The following is a 25,844-nucleotide window of genomic DNA, read 5'->3' as shown; positions in this document are numbered from 1 at the left end:
TTGTTTTTCTTCATATACATGTATTAGAAAATTTCCTGCTACTTGGAAATATTTGATTTAGACTTGTTTACCGTTTTAATAAGTTTCTCAAAAAAATTTGAAAAGAAAAACTTTTAATCTTACTTTAGTATATTTTGGACTTACCAATGTATAAGGAAAATTCTTATTCAAAATTCCATTTCTCTTCGGCCTCTATGAGACAAAACATAATTCTCACAGTATAAAGAAAGGGAAATATGATTAAAAAAATGTCAGGAAACTAAATACTTCTACTTGTTGTTGTTCTCATACATAGTGGAGTGGTTGAGGGTGGCTGATACGATGCAATTAATAATACATGCATACGACTAGTCGTAAAGGAAGAATTCTCATATTAACTTAATCTACTTTTATAAAAGAATTATTTCTTTGAATGATGAAACAATTCACTCTTAACCTATAAGTGGTTAGTTTAAGTTGTGATAAAAAAGAAATATTCCTTTAGTAAATGATTTAAATTTGAACTCTAACTCTTGTGCATAAACAAAACCTACTTATGTGTTCAACCCCACAAAATCAACTTGTAAGATGAGGTTTGCATCTCACTTATATACTATGAATTAACCTTATTTTTAGTCGATGTGGAACTTCCAACACACCCCCTCACGTCGAGGTATATTCATCTCGTGCGTGGGATAAGAAATTAGTGGGTGGTCCGTTAGCGGCCCGATATTGGGTGGAATAGAATGTCCAAGAAATCTCGCTAGGATAGACTCTAACTTGGCTCTGATACCATGTTAGATATGTGTAAGCCATGAGAGAAAAAATAAAGGATGCATACAAAAAACGCATAAGAAAAGTTTGGGTGAAAACAACTCAAGGAGAGCTTGTTTGCCTCCTGATTTATTAGAACATTTTGATCAATATATAGAATACAATGTCTCATCATAGAGAGGAATAAGTAAAAACCAAATAAAAAAAGTATTTTATAATAATAAAAGAGAATCAAATATATGATATTTCTATCAATATAAATAAAAACAAGAGATATATAATATCTTTATCAACTTGAGAGGCAATTCATATTTGAATGTCTTTTAATAATCTGAAAGTGATTGATTTCAACGAACCATAAAGAGAAAACTACTCTATCAATCCTTTGATATTATAAGAGCATCTCTTTAAATAAAATCAATTTATCAAGTCGTAAAAGACTAACCCTTCTATTGAACTTAGCCATTTTGGTAACTTTTCCATTAATTTTAACAAAAACTATCATTTAAGAGTTTGTCACTGTGTTGTTAATTTAATTTTAACCAGAACTCTAACCGCAAAAATGTTATTCCCACAACACTTAAATTACATGGTTTATACATTATTTTCAAGAACAAGAGAAAAATAAGTCTAATGAATCTGTTAAAAATAGTATTTTACAAAAACATAGTTCTTCTTAGTGATTCACAAGTTAAACATAGTTCTTATTGAATATTTTGTGATGTAGTTTAATTGTTATACAATTTTAGTGTAAATTTTAAACACTATAATTAATATGGTAAATTCTTTTCAATGTAATATAAAATAAATTATGTGAGTGATAATAGAATAATTGTATAGTCGCACCAATCACAAATTGATATGTAAAATAAATTTATAAAAATGTATAATTATTATCTTTGACTATTAACTTTATTCATGAAAGTATAAAAACTTGATACATCAGAAATGCATACAAAAAAAAAAAGAAATTTTAGGTGGTTTTATGTTTTTGTTTTTCTCGTTTTATTTAACCTTCTCAAGACAGGGCACACCGTTGAGATTCGATGAAAGGGACCCATAAGATTCCTCTGTCTTCCGGTCAACACTAATGCGAAACTCCATTTTTTATATGTTTTTAAAATGTGAGTGTGACCATGTTACATTGATTATTAAATAATAACAATGAAATAAGCAATTAAATAAGCATCCCTCGTGCAATACAGCACAAAATCTAGGCACTAGCCACCACAGCTACCCTATTGCACTTTGCATCTTATGATTTCATTTTTCAAATAAAAAACAAGAAAGTTGATAATTAAGAATTAATAGTACTAATTAATCTCTTTTTTTTTATTCCCTTCATATTGATTCTCCGTACTTTAGGTATTGAATTTAGCGAGGTCGAAGAAAAAGTGAGGGTTCCATAGTCTCTGGAAGCCAACTTTTTGGGAAGATTCTCCATCTCCACCATTACTTTATTTATTTATTTGCTTCATTCATTCTTTCGTAATTTGGTGCATTATGATTACGAAAAAGACAGGTACAGTGACAATCTCAAGTGGTAGGACTGTGCCACCATGCCCTTCTTGACTTTACTTTTGTTGCCCCATGATTCCTTAATTTCATTAATTAACCTAATTTGATTAATTAACGCACACACTTAGTTGATGCGTGCAATCATTTGCTGATCTCTATGATTTCTTATTTTTTAGATTTATTCTTTCAAATAATATATTTTTAATTACTGTTTAATTCTACATAAAAATATTTAGGATTAAAAAGAATAGTGACGGCTTGAATAAGAACTTAAATATCTTTACTTGACATCCATTTAATATCAATCATACTACGAGCTCGTAAATCTCTCTTACAAATTTTTTAATATAAAATGATATGATTTTCATAATGAGTATTTACTATATATGTATACAAGACTAGATCACTAAGAGTGTGCTAGCTGATTATAAGGTGTGAAGATAGTTTTATAACTAGGTCATATATGATTAAATTAATTATTACAATTTTAAAAAGTAATTTATAATTAAATGTTACTATATTTCGTAAGATAAAATGCCTATATTCTTGGTGGAGTATCTAGTTTCTTAAAAGTATTTAAAATTTATGGGAAGTATCGAATATATAACTACTTTTTATTATATGGTTGAAAAAAATAATTAAAAAAGTTTCTATTTTTTTAATTAAATTAACTTATCTATCTCGGATGCATGCAAAATCGAAACAGAACGACTTCTATTCTTTGGTGCACAAGTAAACAAAGTAGAATCTTTATCGTCCAAATTAAAAGGTTTAAAAGAGCAGGATTTTTAAAATTTTTGATAGATATTAAACTTACATGAGATTAGAAATTAATGGATGGTCCGTTAGGTTCTGATACAGAATGTTAGAAGTGAGTTTTAAGTCTAACTCAACCCTACAAAACTGGTTTGTAAGATAAGGTTTGCACCTCACTTATATACTATAAAATTATCTTATCTCTATTTGATGTGAGACTTTTAACATATATGAAAAAATAATATATAATTGTATTTATCTTAATTAACGGTGACAATAATAAGAAAGAATAACAAGAAGTTTGTTAATTATAAAAAAGATAACCGTGTACCAATTAAGAAAATGTTTGGCAAGTATCACGATCTCATATTTTACAGTGTAACTTTCGTACAAAAACTATATACTTCCTCCGGTTTCAAGCGTAACAACAAATATTCATATTAATTAAAAAAAATAGAAAGTAGTAAGTTATATTAGTTACTTTATAAGTATTTTTTTCCAAATACCTTTTTTGACTTGATATCAAGAGGCTTCATTAAAAATAAATTTCCAATAAAACGAATAAATTTTTTGAGATAGTATCATTATATAGGGTAAAAGAAAATATATTTATACTGAAATATTTTTTCGTTTTATTTGAGTGGAGAGAGTACCATATAAAATGTATGTATGATTAAAGAAGTTAAAGCACAATTGTCCTCATTATTAATTTACATTTTTAATTGTATCCCATGTATAAAAGAAAAAACATAAAATGTATTTAATAACTTTTCACAAAGTAAGACAGCTTAATAAAGAACATCAAATTTTAATAACAGAGTATACATCTAATAAATATATATATTATATATAAAGTGAGAAGAAAGACAAAAGTGTGATATAAAGTGATAAAAGAAAAGGTTTATATATAGAGATTATTGTGAAAATTTATATAATAAGATTATTCTGTCGGAAAAGTGAATGCGTATCTCACTCCACCATAATGACTAAGGAAACCCCGTCAAATCATGGTTCTCATATGAACCATCCTTTTGGTTGCTTTTTCTTGAGGTATGCATCACATCGTGCAATAAACATTGCTATATTTATACTTTAGAGCATGATGCATAAGAATATTGTAATCGATTTTGTTGAAAACGAAACTAAAATTTGTGAGTTGAGACGAGACAGACGCAACACTAACGTAGTACGTGGTTTTGTATGGTTTTGCGGCAGAAGAAGGGTTACATACATTAATGAAAGTGCAGTCTTAATTAAATGTACCACAAGGCGGCTTTAGTATCAATGCTAAATCTTGGTCTTTCCATTTAATAGCCAATGAAATGAGTATTAAATGCAAGTCAAACATAAATAGAAGAATCTTTGTGATTTTTTAGGTTTGAAGCTGCGGCTGCATAATCATGCAACCCATTTGAAAGAGAAAAAGTATATAGTATTGTGTGCACAGTTGAACTGGTCGACCATACCAAAAAGGATTTGTGATGAGAAACAGAGGCCATTCACTTATAGTGGACAGGGAAGGTTGGGGGCAATGCCCATTTCTTCCTGCAGACTCCATTTTTGATGGTGCGCATGCATGTCGACCAAATCTTTTTTAATTATTTCTTTTCCATAAACCTTTCAACTTCTACCTCTTTGCACTCGAGAAGAAAAATTTCTTACAAATATTTTATTCTTTATTTTTAACCTTGTGAAAGTTTTAATTCATCACTGAAGAAACAGTTGTGAATTAAAATGGAAAGAAAGGAAATAATTTTTATATTGCCGCATGTGGTGCTCATCTAGTTTCCCTTTATATTATGTGTAGTCTTCAATATTTTAAAAGTACTGAAAAAAAAAGGCCTTTCTGTGGGACGGTAAAGATGATTCATACATTATAGGTTTATGAGACAAAATTTACCAAAAAAAAAGGGTTTAAGAATAGTGTAATTAGAACCTTTTAGCTTCAGATTGATACCTAAATAGAAGTGATTTTCCCGTAGATTCAATACTGTTTGGCAGCAATCTCATTTTATAGGCAAAAGCACTTTTTTGATGCAAAATTTTACAAAAAAATTACAAAAATAAACAAATCGTACCGCAGTTGAAACAATTTCATTGTGAAAATATTGTGTCAAGATGACAAAATTTCAATGACAAATATTTTTGAAGTTGAATTCGTGTCAAAGAAACACAATATTAATTCAAAAGTGTTTTAAATTGAAATTGAGTTAGATTTACACAACTAGAACTAGTACATAAATTGAACTAAATTCGTGTAAACTTAAAAAGTTTTAAAAATTGTACTCATTCCATTTTGATAATTGTTGTAATATTTTGGAAGACCTTAGTCCTAAACAAATAGAATTGTCAAGATGAGTTCCAACTCGTGAGTTAATTTGACTCACCACAAGTTTAAATCAGTTTGGATTGAGGAAAAATTCAATTTTTTCAAAAGTATGTTAAATTGAATCTGACCCACTTAATCCACGGATTAAACAGGTTTGAGGGTTGAAGGTGGATTGACACACTTGACCCATCAATATTTTTTTACAATATTTTTTTTTAATTTTTTTGTTATAATTATTTATTACTCTTAATTATATAGGTTCACAATTTCATATTTTAAAATGCTAGAATATTACTCAGTAATATTTGAATAGTTTGAATCTTTAATTAATTTTTTTGTGAAGTTATATACATTTATGCTTTAATCTTTAACTATTATCTTTATAATAATATTTCAAGAATTAGGTGATCAATTTTTATTTCATTATCAAACAAAATAAATTAAGTCAATTCACTCTTATTATAATGCAATAAATATATAAAACAAATTACAAAAAAAAAACATTCGCAAGTGAACCAACCCACTAACCCACCAACCCATGATAAATTGAAGTGAGTTACAAAATTTCCAGCTCACCAAAAAGTGGGCTAGATTGAGCTGATCCTATTTTAGTTCAGTCCATGATGAGCCAACCCGTGTGAGTTAAGTTGACTCACTTTGATACCCTAGACAGAGTACATATCTGTTATAATATTTTGGATGAGCTTAGAGTATTGTCCTTTTATATATATATAAATTAATTGAGACTCAAAATTGTTAGTAAAATTTAAGTAATATTTTGCTAAATAATACACATTGAACTAATTTTTAAAAATAAATACGTAAAATTTATTCCTCAAAGAATATATACATATATTATTGAATTAATTAGTTTGACTAACAATTTCCCGGTTGAAGTCTTATGACTATAAACTTTCACTACTAAAAATACTCATACAAATACTTATAAATTTTGTTATGAAAAAATAATTTGTAAGAAATTTTTATTAATTTTTTTTGTAAAATATTTTGTATAAAACATTTTTGACAACAAATTTTGTAGGAAATACTAACAAATTTTATAATTTTGTAGGAAGTAATTACTCAAGTAATTACCTACCAATTAAAATTATTAAAAAAATAGTAGAAAAAAATTTATATTTGCAAATTATTTTAAAAAATTTACAAGAAAATTTTCGTATAATATGCGAATCTTTAGTTATGTTTTTTTTAACGAAAGGTTGACTTACATAAGAATGCTCTTTACGCTGGACATTTGACATCATAAGATCCGTTTATTATAGCATATTAAAATGAACATTAAAGCCTAGGATGAGACCAAAAGACATGGCAAGAAAGAAATCATACAAACCGAAAAGTAGGAAGCCCAGTATTTCTAAGATAATTATACTTAATAAATTTGGAGATTTGATCCAACCAAACATAGTTTTGCTTTTAATTTAAACCATAATTAAAAATTTTACGAGGATAAGAATTTAATTTTGATGGCTAACATAAACTTGAGGATAAGAGTTACTTCGGATAAATTTACAAGTATCCTAGATTGATCCAAGTTATCTTATTCATGTTACACTTGATGCAAGAAGTTAGAGGAAGTGGGTTAACTTTAAATATTAATAAAGCACCTATGATATGGTCTTTTACAGAAAATATATACAAAGTTTATTAAAAAAGCAAAATCTAGCATTGCATAACAAAATCTTAGGATTCTGAACAATTAAGCTCTAATAATTTAGATAATCGGCAGAAGAACAAGAGATGGCTATCAAAAGAGACATGTATCAGTGAAGTTGAAATTATCTATAATCTACAGAAGATTATGAACCCCATATGTACAGAAAGAACATGTTCGGCCACCCGAGAGCTAGGAGCCATAGAATAAAAACTATTTGACATATATAAGCACTACATTTAAATATTATACACACCACATAATTGGTCAAATCAACGCAGTGAGAATGTCTACACACTCAACATCATTATAAATACCCCAACACCCTCCCAACTTCATATCATCTTCCTTCTCACATTTGCTTCCTAAATCTTTTCCAACTTCGTCAATTTCCCTTTCATTATTCTCTCTTAAGTCTTCCATATGGCTACATTTGATATAAAGCCAAAATGTGTTGTGATTTTTCTGGTACTAATTGCCTTCAATGGTTCCCTTCTAACTCATTGCAGGGAAATAAAACCATTGAACCAACATTATTCGTTAAAGAAGGATACCAGTGCTAATGTTCCTGCTCCATCATCAGAGAATAAGAAAGTTGACTCATTCGTGATATCAAAACAAGACGTTGAAGGTTTTGGAGACACAAATGCCTTCCGACCCACAACACCAGGGAGCAGTCCTGGTGTAGGTCACCGAAAATTTGCGACAGAAGATAAAGATATGAAAGCAACTGTAGAAGTTCAAAGCCCTGATGTTATGGTTCACGTTACTGAAGGCACAGAAAGTGGTTTCAAGCCTACAAACCCTGGTCACAGTCCAGGTGTTGGGCATGCTCAGCACAACCAAATGGGACAGTAAATTAACAATGTAAATAAACAATTCCTTTATAGGTTTCCAACACTAGTTCAGTTGCACATGAACCTATATTGTTGTCCTAAGTTTCATTCCATATTTCAGCTTCTGTATTATTCATGCATTGCATGTCAGTTGCCAATAATCATGCATGTTGCATGAGCTTAGTTTATCATTGGTTGGCTTCAACAGGTATGTTATGTATCGTTCTCAATGCTAGTTTGCGTTTGCTCCATTTACAATGTAGTGACTCAAAATGAAAATTAATAAAATTGCTACTTTTAGAAACCATCTCTTCTCTTTATGTCATTACTTAAAGCCTACAAATGGAAAGTATAGTTATACTAAAAATAGAAAGTATTTATATTTTTTAGGGATTAAAATAGTAATTAGTTAGAGTGAATAATTTTTAACCAATTCCTTAGACGCCTCAACTAAGTATTCTTTTTTTTTTCTTCTAATTTATTACTTTCACCATATAACTCAATCATATTTCTATCAAGTGTTTAATGGGTCATAGTATTAACACTACAGTGCAGTGGAGAAATACTATTATGTGTGCAGTGCAGAAATACTACTTTGTGCAGTGCATAAGCACTGTGTGTCGCTCATAAAGAAATATTGCAGAGTCCTGATTTTTTGAGTTGACTGTGTCATTGTGCGTACGTTTGTAAATGCACATGCATAGTATAGTATAATAATGCACGTTTGTGTATATATGAGTACTTTTTGATAGTGGTTTGCTTATGATCGTTAGGTAAACATGTTCATATGTCTTACACAATAGAAGACTCAGAACATTAATAGAACTGTGGTTTTAGGGATATAGACTTAAGACAGAACTTAACATTTTCAACAATTTCAAATCAATTATTCACTTAATCAAAGCGAGATAAGGATAAAGAAATCACTCACAATATATACATCTAAATCACAAATTATAACCTGAATTTAAGATGAAACAACATGATTAAAATCTTCGACTCATCCGTGATAAAAACACAGTGAGTTGGGGATGAATGATTTTATACCTGATATATAGGTTTGAGTTGGAGATAACTCATAAGTTGATAAACACTTTCTCTATTTTAGGTTTAACTGAGAGGATTACTAAGCCGATACTAAGTAACTAAGCCCATAAACTCTGATATTAACTTATTTACTTTTAATTTTTATATTAATTAATGTTTATTAATTTAATACTAATTTAAATAAATATAAATATTACAATTAAATAAGGTTAATCTTATTTACTTTTTAATATTTATTTTAATTTACCCTCGCTAAAATGATGTTATTTATCTATTTTAATTAATGTTTGTTAAATTGATCCTAACAAATTTAAAAATTAAAAATAAATAAAATAAATGTGTTGACATTAATAGAAATATTTATTTAATAAAAATATTAAAAATAATTTTACGTATCCTTAAAATTTTTAAATTAAGTTAATTGAGATTATATATATGTTAATTGCCTATTATATCTTGATTAGTGTGTATTAAATTTTTTGGATAAAGTGAAGACGTTAAAGTTTAAAAAGGCTGCATACCACTGTAAATTTCTTTGTTAAAAAACTATAAGTATATCTTTTAAATGTGACTTATACACCCGCGATCCCACATAATTTAGGTCTGTTTGTTTCAGGATATCGTAATATTGATCAGGAGAATTTGTGATTGTTTTGGATGTTTGTTTCAGTGGTTTTGGACAATTTGAGAGTGAAGATTTTGGAGAGGGAGAGAATAAACAATTCTTGCATATAGATGAGATTTGGGTGAATACACATTTCATCTTGATATTTAACCGAAATACCTTCGTTTATTGGATAATTGATTTTTATTTTTTATTTTATATATATAATAATAAATTAATAAAAATATATAAATAATAAGAAGAAGATTAATTAGTACGAATAATAATAATTAATAATTTTCATTCATTTTATGTAATTTTATTATTTATATTTAAATTTATATCATTTTTATCATTAAGGATAAAAATAATAATTATATAATTTTATTTATTAATTTTTTTTTTAATTTATCATACACATCACATCATATAGAAACTTTCTCTTCATTCATCCCTTTAAATCTCTTAATTCAAACAACATCACAATCTTCTCTTCATCCTCTCAAATTCATTCAGTCACTCTTCCTTAAATCTTCTTCCCAATTTAAACACACCCTTAAGGTTCTTTCTAGAGGTGACAAAACGGATCAGCCTGACCCATTTTGACCTGGCCCGCCTGTGACTCGTCAAAAACAGGTCGGGCTGAACTAGCCTGCCATCAATAAACGGGTTGGATATATAAAAAAAATTTGTAAATAATGACAAATTTTAATGACAAAAAATAATTAATCACTATATAGACTAATTAAGATATCAATCTACGAAATAAAAATGATTAATAACTAAAATAGTTTCAAAAAATTTTAATTGATTTTTAAATGATTAACTAAAATAGTTTTATTATGAACCGATCTCTAAATCGTTCACTAACTAACATTTGTTATCAAAATTTTTGTTATTAAAGGAATTCATCTTTAATTAGAAATTAATCTTTAAATATTATTTTTGACCATTTAAATTAATCATTATTTAAAAATTTTCTTATAGTGCAAAATAGTAAATAATGTACGGCAAAACTTAAGCGATATCTTCCTCTACCTTTATTTTACTTTTCTTACATAAAACTAGAAACAGGTAATTTTATATCTTGATATGGTTGAATCGATATTACTTATATATGATTTTTTTTATATACATTGTTAGGTGCATCATTTCATGCCTACACATTTTTCATTAAAAATCATTATAGAATTACTTCTTCTAAACAAATGTATATTTCTTTCTTCCGTGCCATTTGCACCATTGAAATATATATAAGTTCTAAGAAAAAGAAAATCACAAAAGGTTTATGATCTAACAAAGCCACAAAGGTGAACAACGAATGAATGTAGCCATGAAACTGGAACAACATAACAAGGAATATTTTCAAACCTGAAACGAATCAACACTATAACATTTCCTACACGAATTTAATGAGAGAAAAGTCTAAAGCACACACTGCAAAGGCAAAAGTACGCGACTACACTGGCTATTACCACTCCTTTTTGTTCTTCAACTTGTTTCTAATAAAAGACATTAATGAATGATTAAAGAATGCAGGGATAGGAAGTTAATGACTCCATGCACGTGGAAGCTAGCTGTGAACTGAGTGTCCTACACCAGGGCTGTGTCCTGGAGTCGTAGGTCTAAAATCCTCAACGTCACGACCTGGTGGCGGTGCCGCCAGAGTTGCACCAGCCATTGTTGATGGCGTTAGTGGGCCCACGTTTTTCAATGTAGCTGCTTTTGTTGCTGAAATCCCACCATGCACGTCATTATGGACTTCGTTATGTTTTAGGTTTCTTCCTTCGGTGGAGTGGAATCGCTGACAGAAAATGATGAGTGAAAGGAAAATCATAGAGAAAATGAATTTGTTTTGTGCCATGTATATTTGGTGACAGATTTACTTTTGAAAAGAAAGGAGATTAATTAGGTTGCTGAAGTAGCAAACATGAACCAAATATGTTCTTGGGAAGAAATAATGAGAAAATAATGTGCTAGACTTCAGCTACGAAGAAGGAATCTAGCAATTGAGTTGTTTGGAAAGAAGCTAATGGTGACTTTTTATAGGGCTGAGAGTGGGTCCTATATGCCACTGAACTCCTAGGTTAACAAATAATAGTAACTCTTTTAGCTTTTAATACTCCATCTTGGAAGAAGTGCGCACGCAGGCACATACCTTTCCAACCATCACTTATTACTTTACAATTTTTTTTTTAAATTATTTTTTAATAAAGTTTGTTAATAAACTTTTTGACAATATACACATGAAAATATATTAATGGATGAAAAAAAATCGATGTAACTTAAAAAAAATTTGATGTGTTGAAAAGTAAATTTTATCGAATTTTATAAAAAAGTGTTAAAGTATTATAGTCTTTTTTTTAATACTTCTCAAACATTATCTCTTTTATTGTTAAGCAAAGAAAAAGATATTTAGTTTTTGTTATGCAAGGATACTGGGATACTGACTCACAGTTGAACAATTTGAGTGAACTCATAGTAAGTTATATGCAAATTGAATAGGTCAAATTCATTAGGAAACCGAAATCCTGAATATCACTCAAGTTGACAACCTCATGCACTAAAACCAATTTGAATCTGCAAAAATTATGTGTTTGGATATAGTATTGTAATCAAATAATTCATTTTTTTTAAGAAGAATTTAGATTTGTTTGTAGTGAAATGTTTTGTTTTCATAGAAAAATTCAAAAACATTTTAAAATGCAAGCATTTTTGTGATATATTTCAATTAACTAAATTAGTAGAAATTCAAATACTTTGAGGTAAAATTTAAAATTCTTCTCACTCAACCTCACACTCTAAACTTTTAGGTAGAGTTGTTAATTTGGCCCAACCCATAGGAAGACTCGACAAGCCTGACTGATGACTCGACTAACCCATATGGGTCAGGCGGGCCGGACGATCCAGAGTGTCGGCCGGACTCGACGATCCAGACGTACCAGGTTGGCCTGACGACAAAAACAAGTCAGGCGGGCCCGACAACTCAAACAGGTCGAACGGGCTCGACGACACAAGCAGGTTGGACGGGTTCGACAACCCAAACGGGTCGGCTCGACGACCAAAACGGATAAGACAACCAAGGTGTGTCAGGCGGGCCTGATGATCCTAAAAGTCCGGGCAGGCCCGATGACCCACACAGGCCAGGCAGGCAGGATGACCTAGAGGTGTGGCATGGGCTCGAACCCAGACGTGTCGGACATGTCCAACAACCCGTATAGGCCCCCGACAACCTAGACGAGCCCGACCAGCTCGCCAACCCTATAAACTTGACTGGCCCGACGACCTAAACAGGTCTGACCAACCCGACCACCTCGACGGGCCTGACCAGCCGTTATTAAGCCTAAAATAAATATTGTTAAAATGAAATTTTATCTCATAAGAAATGCAATTGTTTTATCCAAATAAGAAATTTAAATATGAGGTATTTTAATTTCTTTATCCAAACAAGATATTTAGAAAATGAATGGAATTTAATTGCGAGTAACTCAAATACAATGAATTTCAATTTCTTAGCATTGTTGAAATGTTTCATCCAAACACAAGATAAATAAAGTTCGAGGTAAATTTAAATCCATGAAATAATTTTAACAATTAAAACTATTATAGTATATTTATAAGAAAATTATTCATGAACACTTAAAATATCTGCATCTAAGACAATGTCAGATTTTTAGAAAATAATTTTGGAATACCAAAGTATAAAATTTTTGAAGATGTCAAATTTATAAATATATTAAAATTAAAAAATTATATTAAAATTTATTCAGGATTACATATATTTTTGGTTCCTAATTTTTAATAAAAATTAAAATTAGTCTATTTTTCAAACTTTGATCAAATTTAGTCTCTTAACTTTAAAGATGTGTGAAGTTTTTTTAACTAAATTTTATTAAATTTATTTAACGTTTCAAAACGCGTTTTATAATATTATTTAAGTTAACATTAAAATAAAAATATGTCAAACCGTATAAAAAGTTCAAATATATATATTTTTCTTTTATATATATTGATTTTTATTATCGAGTTATATATTTTATAAATTTATAACTTTTATTCTTTTTAAAACATATTTTAGGTGTTGATGAACATTTTAGGTGTTGGAAGAATATTTTCCATTTATAAGTAATTTTGCACTATCGTGTTGGTCCATATAGAATGTATATACCGTCAGTAAACAATTCTTATTTTCTTGGGGTTTGCAGTAATTTTATAACCTTAGCAAGTTGTTGTGGTTGATATCATCATTACCACAAAGGACAACTAGAAAAAGTGTATAATGTCGGCTTTTCATTCAATAAATAAAGTCGCAAATTGGAATATACCATAAATTGTACGAATTCAAATGTCATACATATAGTTTTGTTGAAGTTCTAGAATATAAAGAAGCCAAGTTGGTTCTGTTATTACTGCTTTCATTTCAAAATAATACTCTTTTTTTTATCATTTTAAACAATAATTCTTCTAAATTTTGAAGTTATTTTGGCAGTACTGTAAATTTAAATAAGAATAATTAATAAAAAATTAGAAACATTAAAAGTATATAGAAAAGTAGTTGAGAAAGGAGAGATATTTTATATTTTATTGAGATTGGGGGAAAGAGACAAATAGCCACACCATGGGAGCTGAAAGTTGGTGGAGTGCTCACTGTGTGATTTCTTGTGCCGCCTTTTACGGGAATACAAAGGGAATATTTCATGCAGTCTCGAGGGCATAAAACATTGAGCTCATACTTTCTCTATAATATTCAATAAGAAAGTATATATTTTGTGTATTATGAAGTTATTTCTTTTCATTAAAGTAAAAGTTTAATAAGAGCATATGCATGTTCATTTTCATAGTATAGAATAGCATGATGGAGATAAAACTTTTTTAACATCGGTTCAAAAGAGGAATTAACAACGAATTGTTGTAATCAGATTGTTGATTAATATTAATCCAAATGCAATTATGGGGGACAGTTCCAACTCCAGTGAGAATGGCGATTAACGCAGCGACAGTGGAAGTTTTAAATGAGAAGGGAAAAGCAGTAGGGGAGAATCCAAATGGGAAGAGAGACACGTTACGGGACGTTCCAAAACGCACAACCATGGTTTTGAATTAGGCACTGAATGTGAGAGAAAGTGAGTGAATAGATAAAAGAAAATATTAAGAGAGTTTGTGAATGATGTGATAGGTATGTTTAGTTAAAAAAAAAAAGTTTTAATTGATAAAAATATTAAAACAATATTTAAAATTATGGAAATAAAAAAAATTGTTTAGAAAAAAGTTTTATTTAGAAAAAAATATGAAAATCGAAAATTAAAAATATAACAAAATATTAAATTTTTTAATTGAAATTTTTAAAATAAAAAAGTATTGAATTTTTTTAAATATTTAAAAAAATATATTAAAAATATAGATTTTTTATTTTGAAATTCTTAAAGTTTTGAAAATAGAAAAAGTATAGAAATTTATTTAAGAAATTTTATTTTAGAAGAAATTTAAAAATATAGCAATTTAAGATATTTGAAATAATTTTGATTATTTATTGTATTTAAATGTTTTTATTTTTTTATAAAATATAATATTTAATATTAATAAATAAAATAAATAAATATAATAAAGAATAATATGTTATGAAATAAAACTAATAAAAGAGAGAAGAAGTAAATAATAGAGAATAAGAGAATGAGAAACAACTTTTCTGTGTGTCCTAATTATAGATAGTAACCCATAAAAGATACAAATCAAATAATTAAATATTTACGCAAAGAGTAATGAATCATATGAGATGAGTATCAATCATATAAGTAACGAGTAACTGTATCAAATCAATTGACGACCATTAATTCATAACTAGAGATGTCAAAATGAGTTTCAATTTGTGAGTCAACTCGGCTCACCATGAGTTTGAACTAGGTTGGGTTGAGAAAAAATTAGTTTTCTTTTTTTTTTGAAATGGATTGAACTTAACCTGGCTCACTTAACCTAGGTTCAACGGGGTCGAGCTGGGTTGACTCACTTAATCCACCAACAATTTTTATTTTATTTTTTTTAATAATGATGTATTACTCCTAATTATATAGGTTCATACTTTCATACTTTTAAATGCTAGGATGTTGTTCAATAATATTTGAATAGTTTGAATGTTTAATTAATTTGATTCTCAAGTCATATACGTTGATACTTTAATCTTTAACTATAATCTTTATAGTAAATTACTCAAGCAACCGTCTTATAAACAAATTTTTCTAAATTAGCATGACAAAAATGTGTAGTTTTTTTATTTATATTTTGTGAATAACATGACATAAAATGTGTAATATTAGCCATGTTTTTTTGGACTATATGGACACTCTCTTGGAAACAATTCATCCACCATATATTGGTGGTGAGCATGGCGAAGACATTGGTTGGTTCTTAATTTTACTGTGATTGTCATCTGGGTTTCTTACAAAATTATTTAAATATTTGAATACTAAAGAATAAATAAATAAATAATTTTTTTTATGTGGGTTGGTAGGTCAACCCACTTAACCCACCAACCCGTTGTGGGTTAAGCTGGGTTGTAAAATTTCTGGCTCACCATAAAGTGAGCCGGGTTGGGTTCACTCGTGGTGAGCTATGATGCACCGATACTTCAACTTGGGTCACGTATCCATATCTGACACGTATCGTGTTTGATACTTTATCGATATACCTATCAATGAAGTATCTAATTTATAAAGTTGTAGTACACTACAAAGAAATCTTTGAATAAATAGTGACAACAAATAATTAGTCATTATAAAGTGATCAAATTGACAACTAAAATAGTTCCAAAAAATTATATTTGATCTCTACATTGATAATTAAAATAGTTTCAATTATGAATTGGTTTCTAAATTGCTCATTAACATTATTTGCTAGGTTTTGGCTATCAAAATAATTAGTCTCTAAATTGATCTCTAATTAGAAATTTGGTCTCTAACATATTTTTTGTTATTAAAATTGGTCATTATTTAATAGTTTTCTTGTAATGGTACTTCTATGACGACAATAATTTATATTTTTTGTGTTGACAACTTTAGTACATATAGTTTTAATTTTGATTCACACAAAAACAATCATATATTTATTATGTTTTTAAGAATTATTATATATTTTTCAATATTCATATACCATGTATCGTATCGTATTATTTTGAAAATAAACGTATCGACCGACGTATCAGATATGTGTCGTATCTGATACACGTATCGTATCTGTGCATCATAGATGGTGAACCAACCCGTGTGAGCCAGGTTGGCTCACTTTGACATGTCCATAACATAATAAAATTTATTGAATTTATTGAGATATTTTTTTTGTTCTCTCCCATCTTAAGTTTTTCCTATTCTTTTATTACTCTTGTATATCTTTTTTTGTTTTCTGTTTTAAAAAAGAATTAGAAAGTTACACATAAATTCATTCTCCTCCCTCTCATTTCTCATTGGTTCTCTTTGGAGAGAAAAAAAGGTAACTCTTTTTTTTTTCTCTTTTGATAGGGAAATATTAGTTTTATATTTTTTTTTTCATTTTGAGTTTTGTATTTTTTATCTTTTTATGAATATAAAAATAAAAGCTATGTACTATATATTTTTTCATAACAATTTTTTAAATGTGATTTGATTATCATATATTTTTTAAATAATTATGTCTCTCAAATTTTGATAAATTATTTTTTAGTTTTAATTTTTTTTAAATAGGTATATTCATGAAGCATAAAATAATAGGTCTGTTCGGTTTTAAGTAATAAAAGGAAAGATACTTGTAAAGATGAAAAAAAATACAAATTCTTCTTCACCTGTTTTCAAGCATAATATTAATAATTCAATTGTTGAATTAGAGAATCCTTTCTTAATATTCAAAGAATAATAAGTGGTAAGTTTCATATTAATTCTTTAGAATTATAAGCAGAAATTTTCATATTAATTCTTTGGAACTTATTCTAAAAAACTTTCTAAAAAATGGGAATATATAGTAAAAGAGATGAAATTAGAAAAACTTAATTAAAATGAGTTCTATATCAAATACAACTTCAAAACTATTATTTTTCTGCGGAAAAACATATAAGGAGATTTCAATATTAAATCATATATACTTTTTTTATATTAATGACAATAATTAAATATATAAAATTTGAATACATTATTTTGGCCCATTCAAAATTTTATTATCAAAATCCGCCACTAATTTTAACATATTCCCTTCTCATGGAACCTATTACAAATCTTTAAATTTTTTTTTTGCTTTAATATTGAAAATTAAAATATTTAATTTTTCATATCAATTATATTCTAATATTTATTTTTTTTCCAATTAATAAATATTATTAATAATTTTATTCATCATAAAAAAATTTAAAAATTAATTACAACTTATCTAAATATTATTTTATATTATTTTTAACATTAAGGACATTTTAGTAATCTTAATTTTTTATCTATTAAATTTATTCTTAAATACACTCACTATCAATTCTAAATCTCTGACAAAAAAAACATAAACTTCGCCTTCAAATACACCCAAATCAATTCAATCTCTTTTTTTAAATTATTCATCTCAAAAGAAATTTATATTTGTGTATGATTTTTTTCTAGAGGAAAAAATGTGTAACATTGCCAAGAATCTTTAACACAGTAATTAATGAATTAACGTTTGTTTATTAACACAAGTACAACAATGTATTCCACTGTAAATTTGAATGTAATTTAAAGTTATAAAGTTTTTAATCTAACCCGTCTCCTTAATTTATACAGTACTGTATATTATATTTCTTTAATCTTTATTCTCCGTACCCTAACTAATATTTTAGGTGAAGAATGTGAGGGTTCCCAACTCCTAGGAGCCAACCAATTGGAAGATTCTCCATTCCAAACCTAACTTTATTTATTTGCTTCAAAAATTTGTTAACTTGTTTTTGACGGCTATCGATTACAGTAATGACCGGAAGGTGACAATTTCAAGTGGTGGGACTCTGAGATATGCTGCTTTTGACTTGACTTGTTTTTGCACTTTTTCAGCACAATTTTTTATTTCATTACTTCAGCCACATTCTCATTCATATGCCTCTAGTCAGTAGTTAAATACTGATTCAGTGCAAGATCTTTCGGTGAACATAAAAAAAGTCCCAATCTTTCTATTTATTACTATTATTATTAATATCATATATTTATCGTCTCAAAATAGTTCTTATAACTTAAAACTCTCAAAATTTGTACACCGATTATATTGTTGAATTATTTGAGTTCTAAATGAAACCGAAACGATTGATATATAGCACTATAACGCACTAAGCTAAAGCAAGTGTTCCACTTTGAATTGTTTGGAGGTGAAAATATTATGCACGAACACACAAAACAAGGGTTTTTTATTTGTTTTTTCAATGTTGAATACAGGTACATTAAAGGGATTTTTCAAGTCACACAGTGTGATTCGATCAAAGAAGAGGTAGCTTGAAGATGAATAGCAATTATTGGTCTCTCACCAATAAAATGGGCTTATAAATGCAGTGCACCAATTCTTAATGCAGGTAAAACAAAAATACGACTACAAGAATCTTTCTGTTTCTTTATCTTTGAACCAACGGCTGCACAATCACGCAGCCCGTTTGAAAAATGGTGTTCCGTAAACAACAGAGAGGACCCCATGAACATGGATTTGGTTCACTTAAACTTGTCCACCAAAGTAAACAGATTTTTGAGATTAAACAGAGGCCATTCACTTGCACTATAGTGATTAATCAATAGTACTACTATCTGAATAGAGTGAAAGCCCCATATCTTTCTGCTGGCTCCATTTTGATTGTGGGCGAGTTCAACAATTGTTCTTTATTGGTTTCTCATTCTTCAAGAATTCTTGTTTCTCGAAAAAATAAAAAATAAGGACTGTCAATCGACCCTGTCCAAACCTTCAAATTTTAAAACATATAGCATATTTGATTGCAACGCTTGGACTCGATGAAAGGTCACGGTAGTTTATGATATTGATTTGGATTAAGTATGATTTTGTCTCTTAATTTTATTAAAAATTGAAATTAGTATTTTTTTAAAATTTTAGTCTAATTTAGTTGAGTGGTTTGATAGAGTAGACAAACATATTGGACTATTGTCTTATTTTTCTTAAAGACAGAAGAAAGAAGAAATGAGGTTCTGAATTAGACAAATTTTGATATCATGTTTTAGTTTATAAATTTGAAAATTAATGTAAAATTAAATTTATCTAATATTTTTAGAGTATATAAAAGTTGCATAAAATTAGGCACTACAAATTTTGATATGATTTTTTCATCTATTGAATTTGTATAAAGATATTTGTGATTTCAATGTTAGCCTGTTTAGTGTTGATCTATGTGGTTATAAGATTATAATTCTTTTTTCTTCCTAATGTATGGTAATTGTCCATAACTGATGTTCATTTTAGATAATATTTTGTTAGCCAGAGTTATTATACTTCTTTTCAATTTAAAAAAGAGGTTGGCTTGTCTATCTCTTAGAAATAAAAAAGAATATAACATCTTTTCATAAAAGGTGTTTCTCCTTTGTTATGTTTTGTTTTATCATGTTAAACACTATTAGAAATTCTCATATTACACTAGATTTTTTTTACAAATTTGTTAAAGAAATTTGTAAGAGAAGACTTTTTTCTGCTATTTTTTTTAATAATTTTAATTGACAGTTAATTTTTTCGTGAGTAATCATTTCTTACAAAATTATAAAATTTACAAGTATTTTTTACAAAATTTGTTGCGAAAAGTGTTTTATACAAAATATTTTACAAGAAAATTGGTAGCAATTTCCTGTATTTTTTTTTTCACAATAAAATTTGAAAGTATTTTCTACAAAAAATTTCAAAAAAAATTGACAAAACATATGAGTTTTTTTAGTACTAAAATCTTTACGTGTGGTTTACGGTTTAAGTTCTTTTACATGCATGTGAGAGTATGTGTGAGTATGTGTGTAGCATACACATATACACACCAAATAATAGACATTTTTCTGGATAGTTACTTACAATTTAACCAACATACTTTAATCAATATTCAATTCATTCTTAACCAAAAAAGAATGTTTCTTTGTTACAAGTGATGACCTTTGCATATTAAAGAAAAATGATAGTCGTTTTGGATATGTAAGATCATGCATTACAAGTTCAATTATGGCAAAAGTTGAATACTTGGATGACATTCACTAGTTATTTGATTATTAGTTAATTTAAAACATTCCTTTTATGAATAATTACCACAAGTAACTAAAAGCTTGTAATTAAATAATAAAAACCATTTAAGTTCTAGGTTACATTCACAAGTTTCAATATAATAAAGTGTTACAGTAGTTTCAAAGTTTTGTAAAAATATACAATATAAGAATTATTTTGATATTAATTAATGCGAATTATAAAACTAATGGTAATTAATAAATGGTATTATTATGTTTTATTTTTTTGTTTATTTTTATATTATATTATTATTTTTTTATTACCTTTTTAAATATTTTAGGTTTTATTTAATAAAATTGGAGAAGATAAATATTTGGTTTCCATATTTAATATTTTGGAGATAAGTGAAAATATAAAAAAAAATTAAAAAGAATATTAACAGAATTTGACTATCAGAGTTATCAATAAGAGGAGATATTGATAAAATGGGTTAATCCAATTCTAGATCAAATACAAAGTAAGTACAAAGTTGTAGGCGTAGTCCACTTCAAAAAGTCTATAAAAAAGGGGTTAAATAGAGAACATAAAGACCAACCCTTCTCGAAAAAAAAGCACCTTGGATAAAATCCTTTCGGGGGAGAGAAGAAAAAATAATTCTTTTGGGGAGAAGGACATGTAGTTGGATGTAATGTATCTTAATTTTTTTTGAATTCCATTTTTCAATATAATTTTTTTCCACCACTCTTGTGTTCTATTCTTGTTTTAACTACATAATAATTTAGATTGATTGTATATGTGATTGAAAGATAGTTTGGAAAACATGATTAGGATAGAATAACTAATAGATTCCACATGCTAAACATAGATGTGGAACATTTAATCATTCATAACTAGGGATGTCAACGGGGCGGGTAGGGTATAGGTAGTACCTCCACCGTACCCTACCCGCTGGATAAATATATGCCCCGTACCTGTACCTATATCCGTCGAGTATCCGTTATGCGGGTATCCATCTATTTTTTTCATATTCGCGGATATCCATGGGTACCCGTGGGTATTTACAAAATTATTTAAAAATTTAATATTTAATCATAAATTCAAATAAAATAAAATAAAATACATCACTGTCATAAATTTTAAATAAAGTTCAAACAAATTCAAGTCTATACAAGTCCAAATAATTATAAAAATAAATATAAGATGACGTTCAATACAATGAAAATTCTTTAATTAGTGTTTTGATCAACAAACCCACTTTCTCCGATTGATTCCTGAAAAATAATCAAATAATAAACCTAAACTGCTACGTGCCAAATATTCTTATTTTGATTCCATCATTTGATAACAAGCATACCATAAATGTCACTGTCTATATAGAGTTTGATGTATATCCCCAATTTCAAAGAAGGGAAAGAGAAGAATGTCAAGGGGTGTACTTGGAAGAATACAACGTACCAATACTTAAAGCTAGAAGAATGAAGACAAAAGACAAGACAAGATGTGCAGCTTAGAAAAAATTAGGTCATAATGTTTTTTCCTTTTATATATATATATATATATATATATATATATATGTATATGTATATGTATATGTATATGTATATGTATATATATGTATATGTATATGTATATATATGTATATGTATATGTATATGTATATGTATATGTATATGTATATGTATATATATATATATAAGGGTATTTTTGTGAATTAAAGTTTATCGAGTACGGGTATCCACGGGTACGGATACTATGATACCTGTACCCGCCCCGTTAACATGCGGGTATCAAAAATACTCTTACTCGCGGGTAGCGGGTATCCATTTTTAATATCCGTTTCCTACCCATTGCAGGTTTTATCCGCGGATACCTGCGGGTACGAATATTTTTGACATCTCTATTCATAACATTGAATCTTGGAATCTTAATCATTAATGCGAACTTATAATAAAAATGGTTAAACATAGGGTTTTTATTATTCAAGTTTAGATTTGTCGACAAGAGATTACGACTTGTTACAAAAGGTGCAAAAGGTGTAAATGTTAGAGAATGAATTATAATTATATTGTTTGGTGTTTTTGATTTGAATTGAATCATGAAACTCAACCAGAGTGAGACATTTATACATTTATCATATATTGTTGCACACTACGCGTTTGATAAAAATACAAAAAAAGTTTGTAGTTTTGTTTTTTGTAAAATTTATTGTCTAATTGAATTATGAATTACAATAGTTGTCAAGTTTTGCATAGGTCTTTTGAAAAACGATACTTGGACTTTTCTCTTTGTTACTTGTGCGATTCGGTACACCTGTTAATTCCCATAACAAGTTTGAGGTGTGAACCGGTGAATAAACTATAGGTAGTGTTATGGCGTTAATGAGAATTACAAAATCCCAAGTAATAATGTTTTGACATTAACAAGGGTAGTTAAAAAAAACTATAATGTTTGACTTTGACAAAGTTAGAAAACTGGCAGTAATGTATGGCATTAAGCGGTAATGTAAAAAATTATCAGTAAATTATTTGTCACACATATTTTACCCACAGTTTCACAATTATAGGTAATGTATTTAATGGGATAATGCAAAAATAAAACCCCCATTAAAACATAGAACCTTGAAGGGTTTATGGGGAGATGATGAGGAACATAGGAAGATACACTGGATTACGTGAAAGTACAAAAGAGTTCGGGGGACTTGGAGTAAAAGTATCATTTGCCTTTAATAGGAACTTTTGGGAAAATGAAATGTATGGTACAAAATTAGTGTAATAAGTTATGGAATAGAGTTGTGCAGTGAAAATATGAGATATGAGAACTAGAGGAACATTACGTGAGTGAAGTACACCAAAACCAACTCACTATGGTGGAGGGGTATGAGAAGATATATGGAAGATAAAGCCAAAACAGGGTGTATGACAAATATAGTGTATATACTATAGAAAAGATTTAAAGAATAATTCTGATGTATTATTTCAAAGAATAGGGTACCATATATATATATATAAGAGTACTATAATTCCTCATCTATTCAAGGAATGAGTCCAGAGATTTGCTCACAAATATAATAATGCCTAAATTATAGCTAATATAATATTTGACATATTTTAACACCCCCACTCAAGTTGGTGCATGGATATCACACATTCCCAACTTGAATAGAGACTCATTAAACACTTTGCTTGACACTCCTTTAGTGAGAACATCAGCCAACTGCAATTCTGATCTTACAAAAGGAAAGGAAATTATTATAGCTTCAAGTTTCTCTTTGATGAAATGTCTATCAATCTCCACATGCTTTGTTCTATCATGTTGCACCGGATTGTGAGCAATTGCTATACCCGACGTATTATCACAGTACAAACTCATAGTTTCATTTTGTTTAAAGCCCAAATCTGATAGCACATTTTTAATCCACAAAAGTTTACATGCACCTAGTGCCATGCCTCTGAATTCTGCTTCAGCACTAGATCTTGCTACTACAGGCTGTTTTTTACTCCTCAAAGTTACAAGATTCCCTCCTCCAAAAGTAAAGTATCCAGAGGTAGATCTTCTATCATCTTTTGAACCTGTCCAATATGCATCAGTATACCCTTCTACTTTTAAATTTCCATGATTTGAGAACAAAATTCATTTTCCAAGAGTGGACTTTAAATATCTCAAAATCCTCTCAACAACATCCATATGAAGCTTTCGTGGGTCATGCATAAATTGGCTAACAACATTCACTACATAGGTAATATCTGGACGTGTATGAGACAAATAAAGTAATTTTCCTACCAGCCTTTGGTATCTCCCTTTGTCTATGTTCGCTGAATTTGAGCATTGGAAGAGTTTATGATTCTGTTCAATTGGTGTATCAACTGATTTACTCCCAAGCAATCCAATTTCTGATAGTAAATCAATAGTATATTTTCTTTGACATAGAAAAATACCATGTTTTGATCTAGCTACTTCAATACCCAATCAATATTTGAGGTTTCCAAGTTGTTTCATCTCAAATTCAGATGCAAGGTATTGTTGTAAACTGGAAATCTCATCTTGGTCATTTCCTGTAACAATCATGTCATCTACATATATAATCAAAGTTGTAATTCTTCCTTTTCCTCTCTTCAAAAATAAGGTGTGATCAAAGTTACTAGCTCTATAGCCAAAAGCCTTCATAGACTTGCTAAACCTTTCAAACCATGCTCTTGGGGATTGTTTTAATCCATATAAAGCATTCTTTAATTTGCAAACCTTCATTCCAATTGAATCTGTCATACTTGGTGGAGAATCCATATAAATTTCTTCTGAAATTTCTCCATGTAGGAAAGCATTTTTCACATCAAATTGTAGAAGAGGCCAATCTAGGTTTACTACTAGTGACAGAAGTATTCTCACAGTATTGAGCTTGGCTACTGGTGCGAACGTTTCTTGGTAATCTACACCATAAGATTGAGTGTAACCTTTAGGCACAAGTCGTGTTTTATACCTCTCAATAGTTCCATCAGCTCTATGTTTAATTGTAAATACCCATTTGTAGCCCACAGTCTTCTTCCCTCTTGGTAAGGACACAAGATCCCAAGTGTTATTTTTTTCTAAAGCTGCCATCTCATCAACCATTGCTTTGGTCCATCTGGGATCTGCCAAAGCTTCCTGTATATTACTAGGAATAGAAATTGAAGATAATTGAGATACAGATGATGCATATGACTGGGATAACCTGTGAGATGACACATATTTACTAATGGGATATTTAACTTTGGCTTGGAGGTCTGGTTCATATTTAGCTGGAGGTTGACCACGGTTAGAACGTGGTGGAAGATTATACTGGACAATAGTAGACTCAATGTTTGATGTGTTGGTGGTCTCATGCATACATGGATCAATTTCATGATCGGTTTGGTCTAAATTAGTATTATCAAGGATAGGATCAAGAGAAACAATTTCATGATTAGTTTCAACTACATTAGTATTATCAAAGATAGGATCAGAAGGTACCTCTGAAGAGTCAAGCCGAACCTGTGAAGAAGATTGAGCCAATTGGTTAGGACCAGAAGACACTGTATTATCCAAAGGAGAAGTTTCCATATTTAGGATTGGCTCACTTCCTGCAGAATGATCCTCACACGATAATTTATCTTTACAGTATAATTTTATATCCGGGATATCAAACATACTAGCATC

The 25,844-nt window shown here is 28.8% G+C and overlaps 1 protein-coding gene across 1 annotated transcript; it reads left to right on the top strand.

Annotated features, from left to right (window-relative positions):
* Nucleotides 1-7,373: 7,373 nt before the first annotated feature.
* On the top strand, nucleotides 7,374-8,171 carry LOC114176712 (uncharacterized). The gene has a single exon (XM_028061840.2). It carries the CDS (start codon nucleotides 7,452-7,454, stop codon nucleotides 7,884-7,886), a length of 435 nt encoding a protein of 144 aa, XP_027917641.2. The 5' UTR covers nucleotides 7,374-7,451; the 3' UTR covers nucleotides 7,887-8,171.
* The last annotated feature ends 17,673 nt before the right edge of the window (nucleotides 8,172-25,844 follow it).

Source organism: Vigna unguiculata, chromosome 3, assembly GCF_037176805.1.
Source record: "Vigna unguiculata cultivar grain cowpea cultivar isolate G323 ecotype 2 chromosome 3, ASM3717680v1, whole genome shotgun sequence".
NCBI lineage: Eukaryota > Viridiplantae > Streptophyta > Magnoliopsida > Fabales > Fabaceae > Vigna > Vigna unguiculata.
This window is presented reverse-complemented; position numbering and strand designations above follow the sequence as displayed.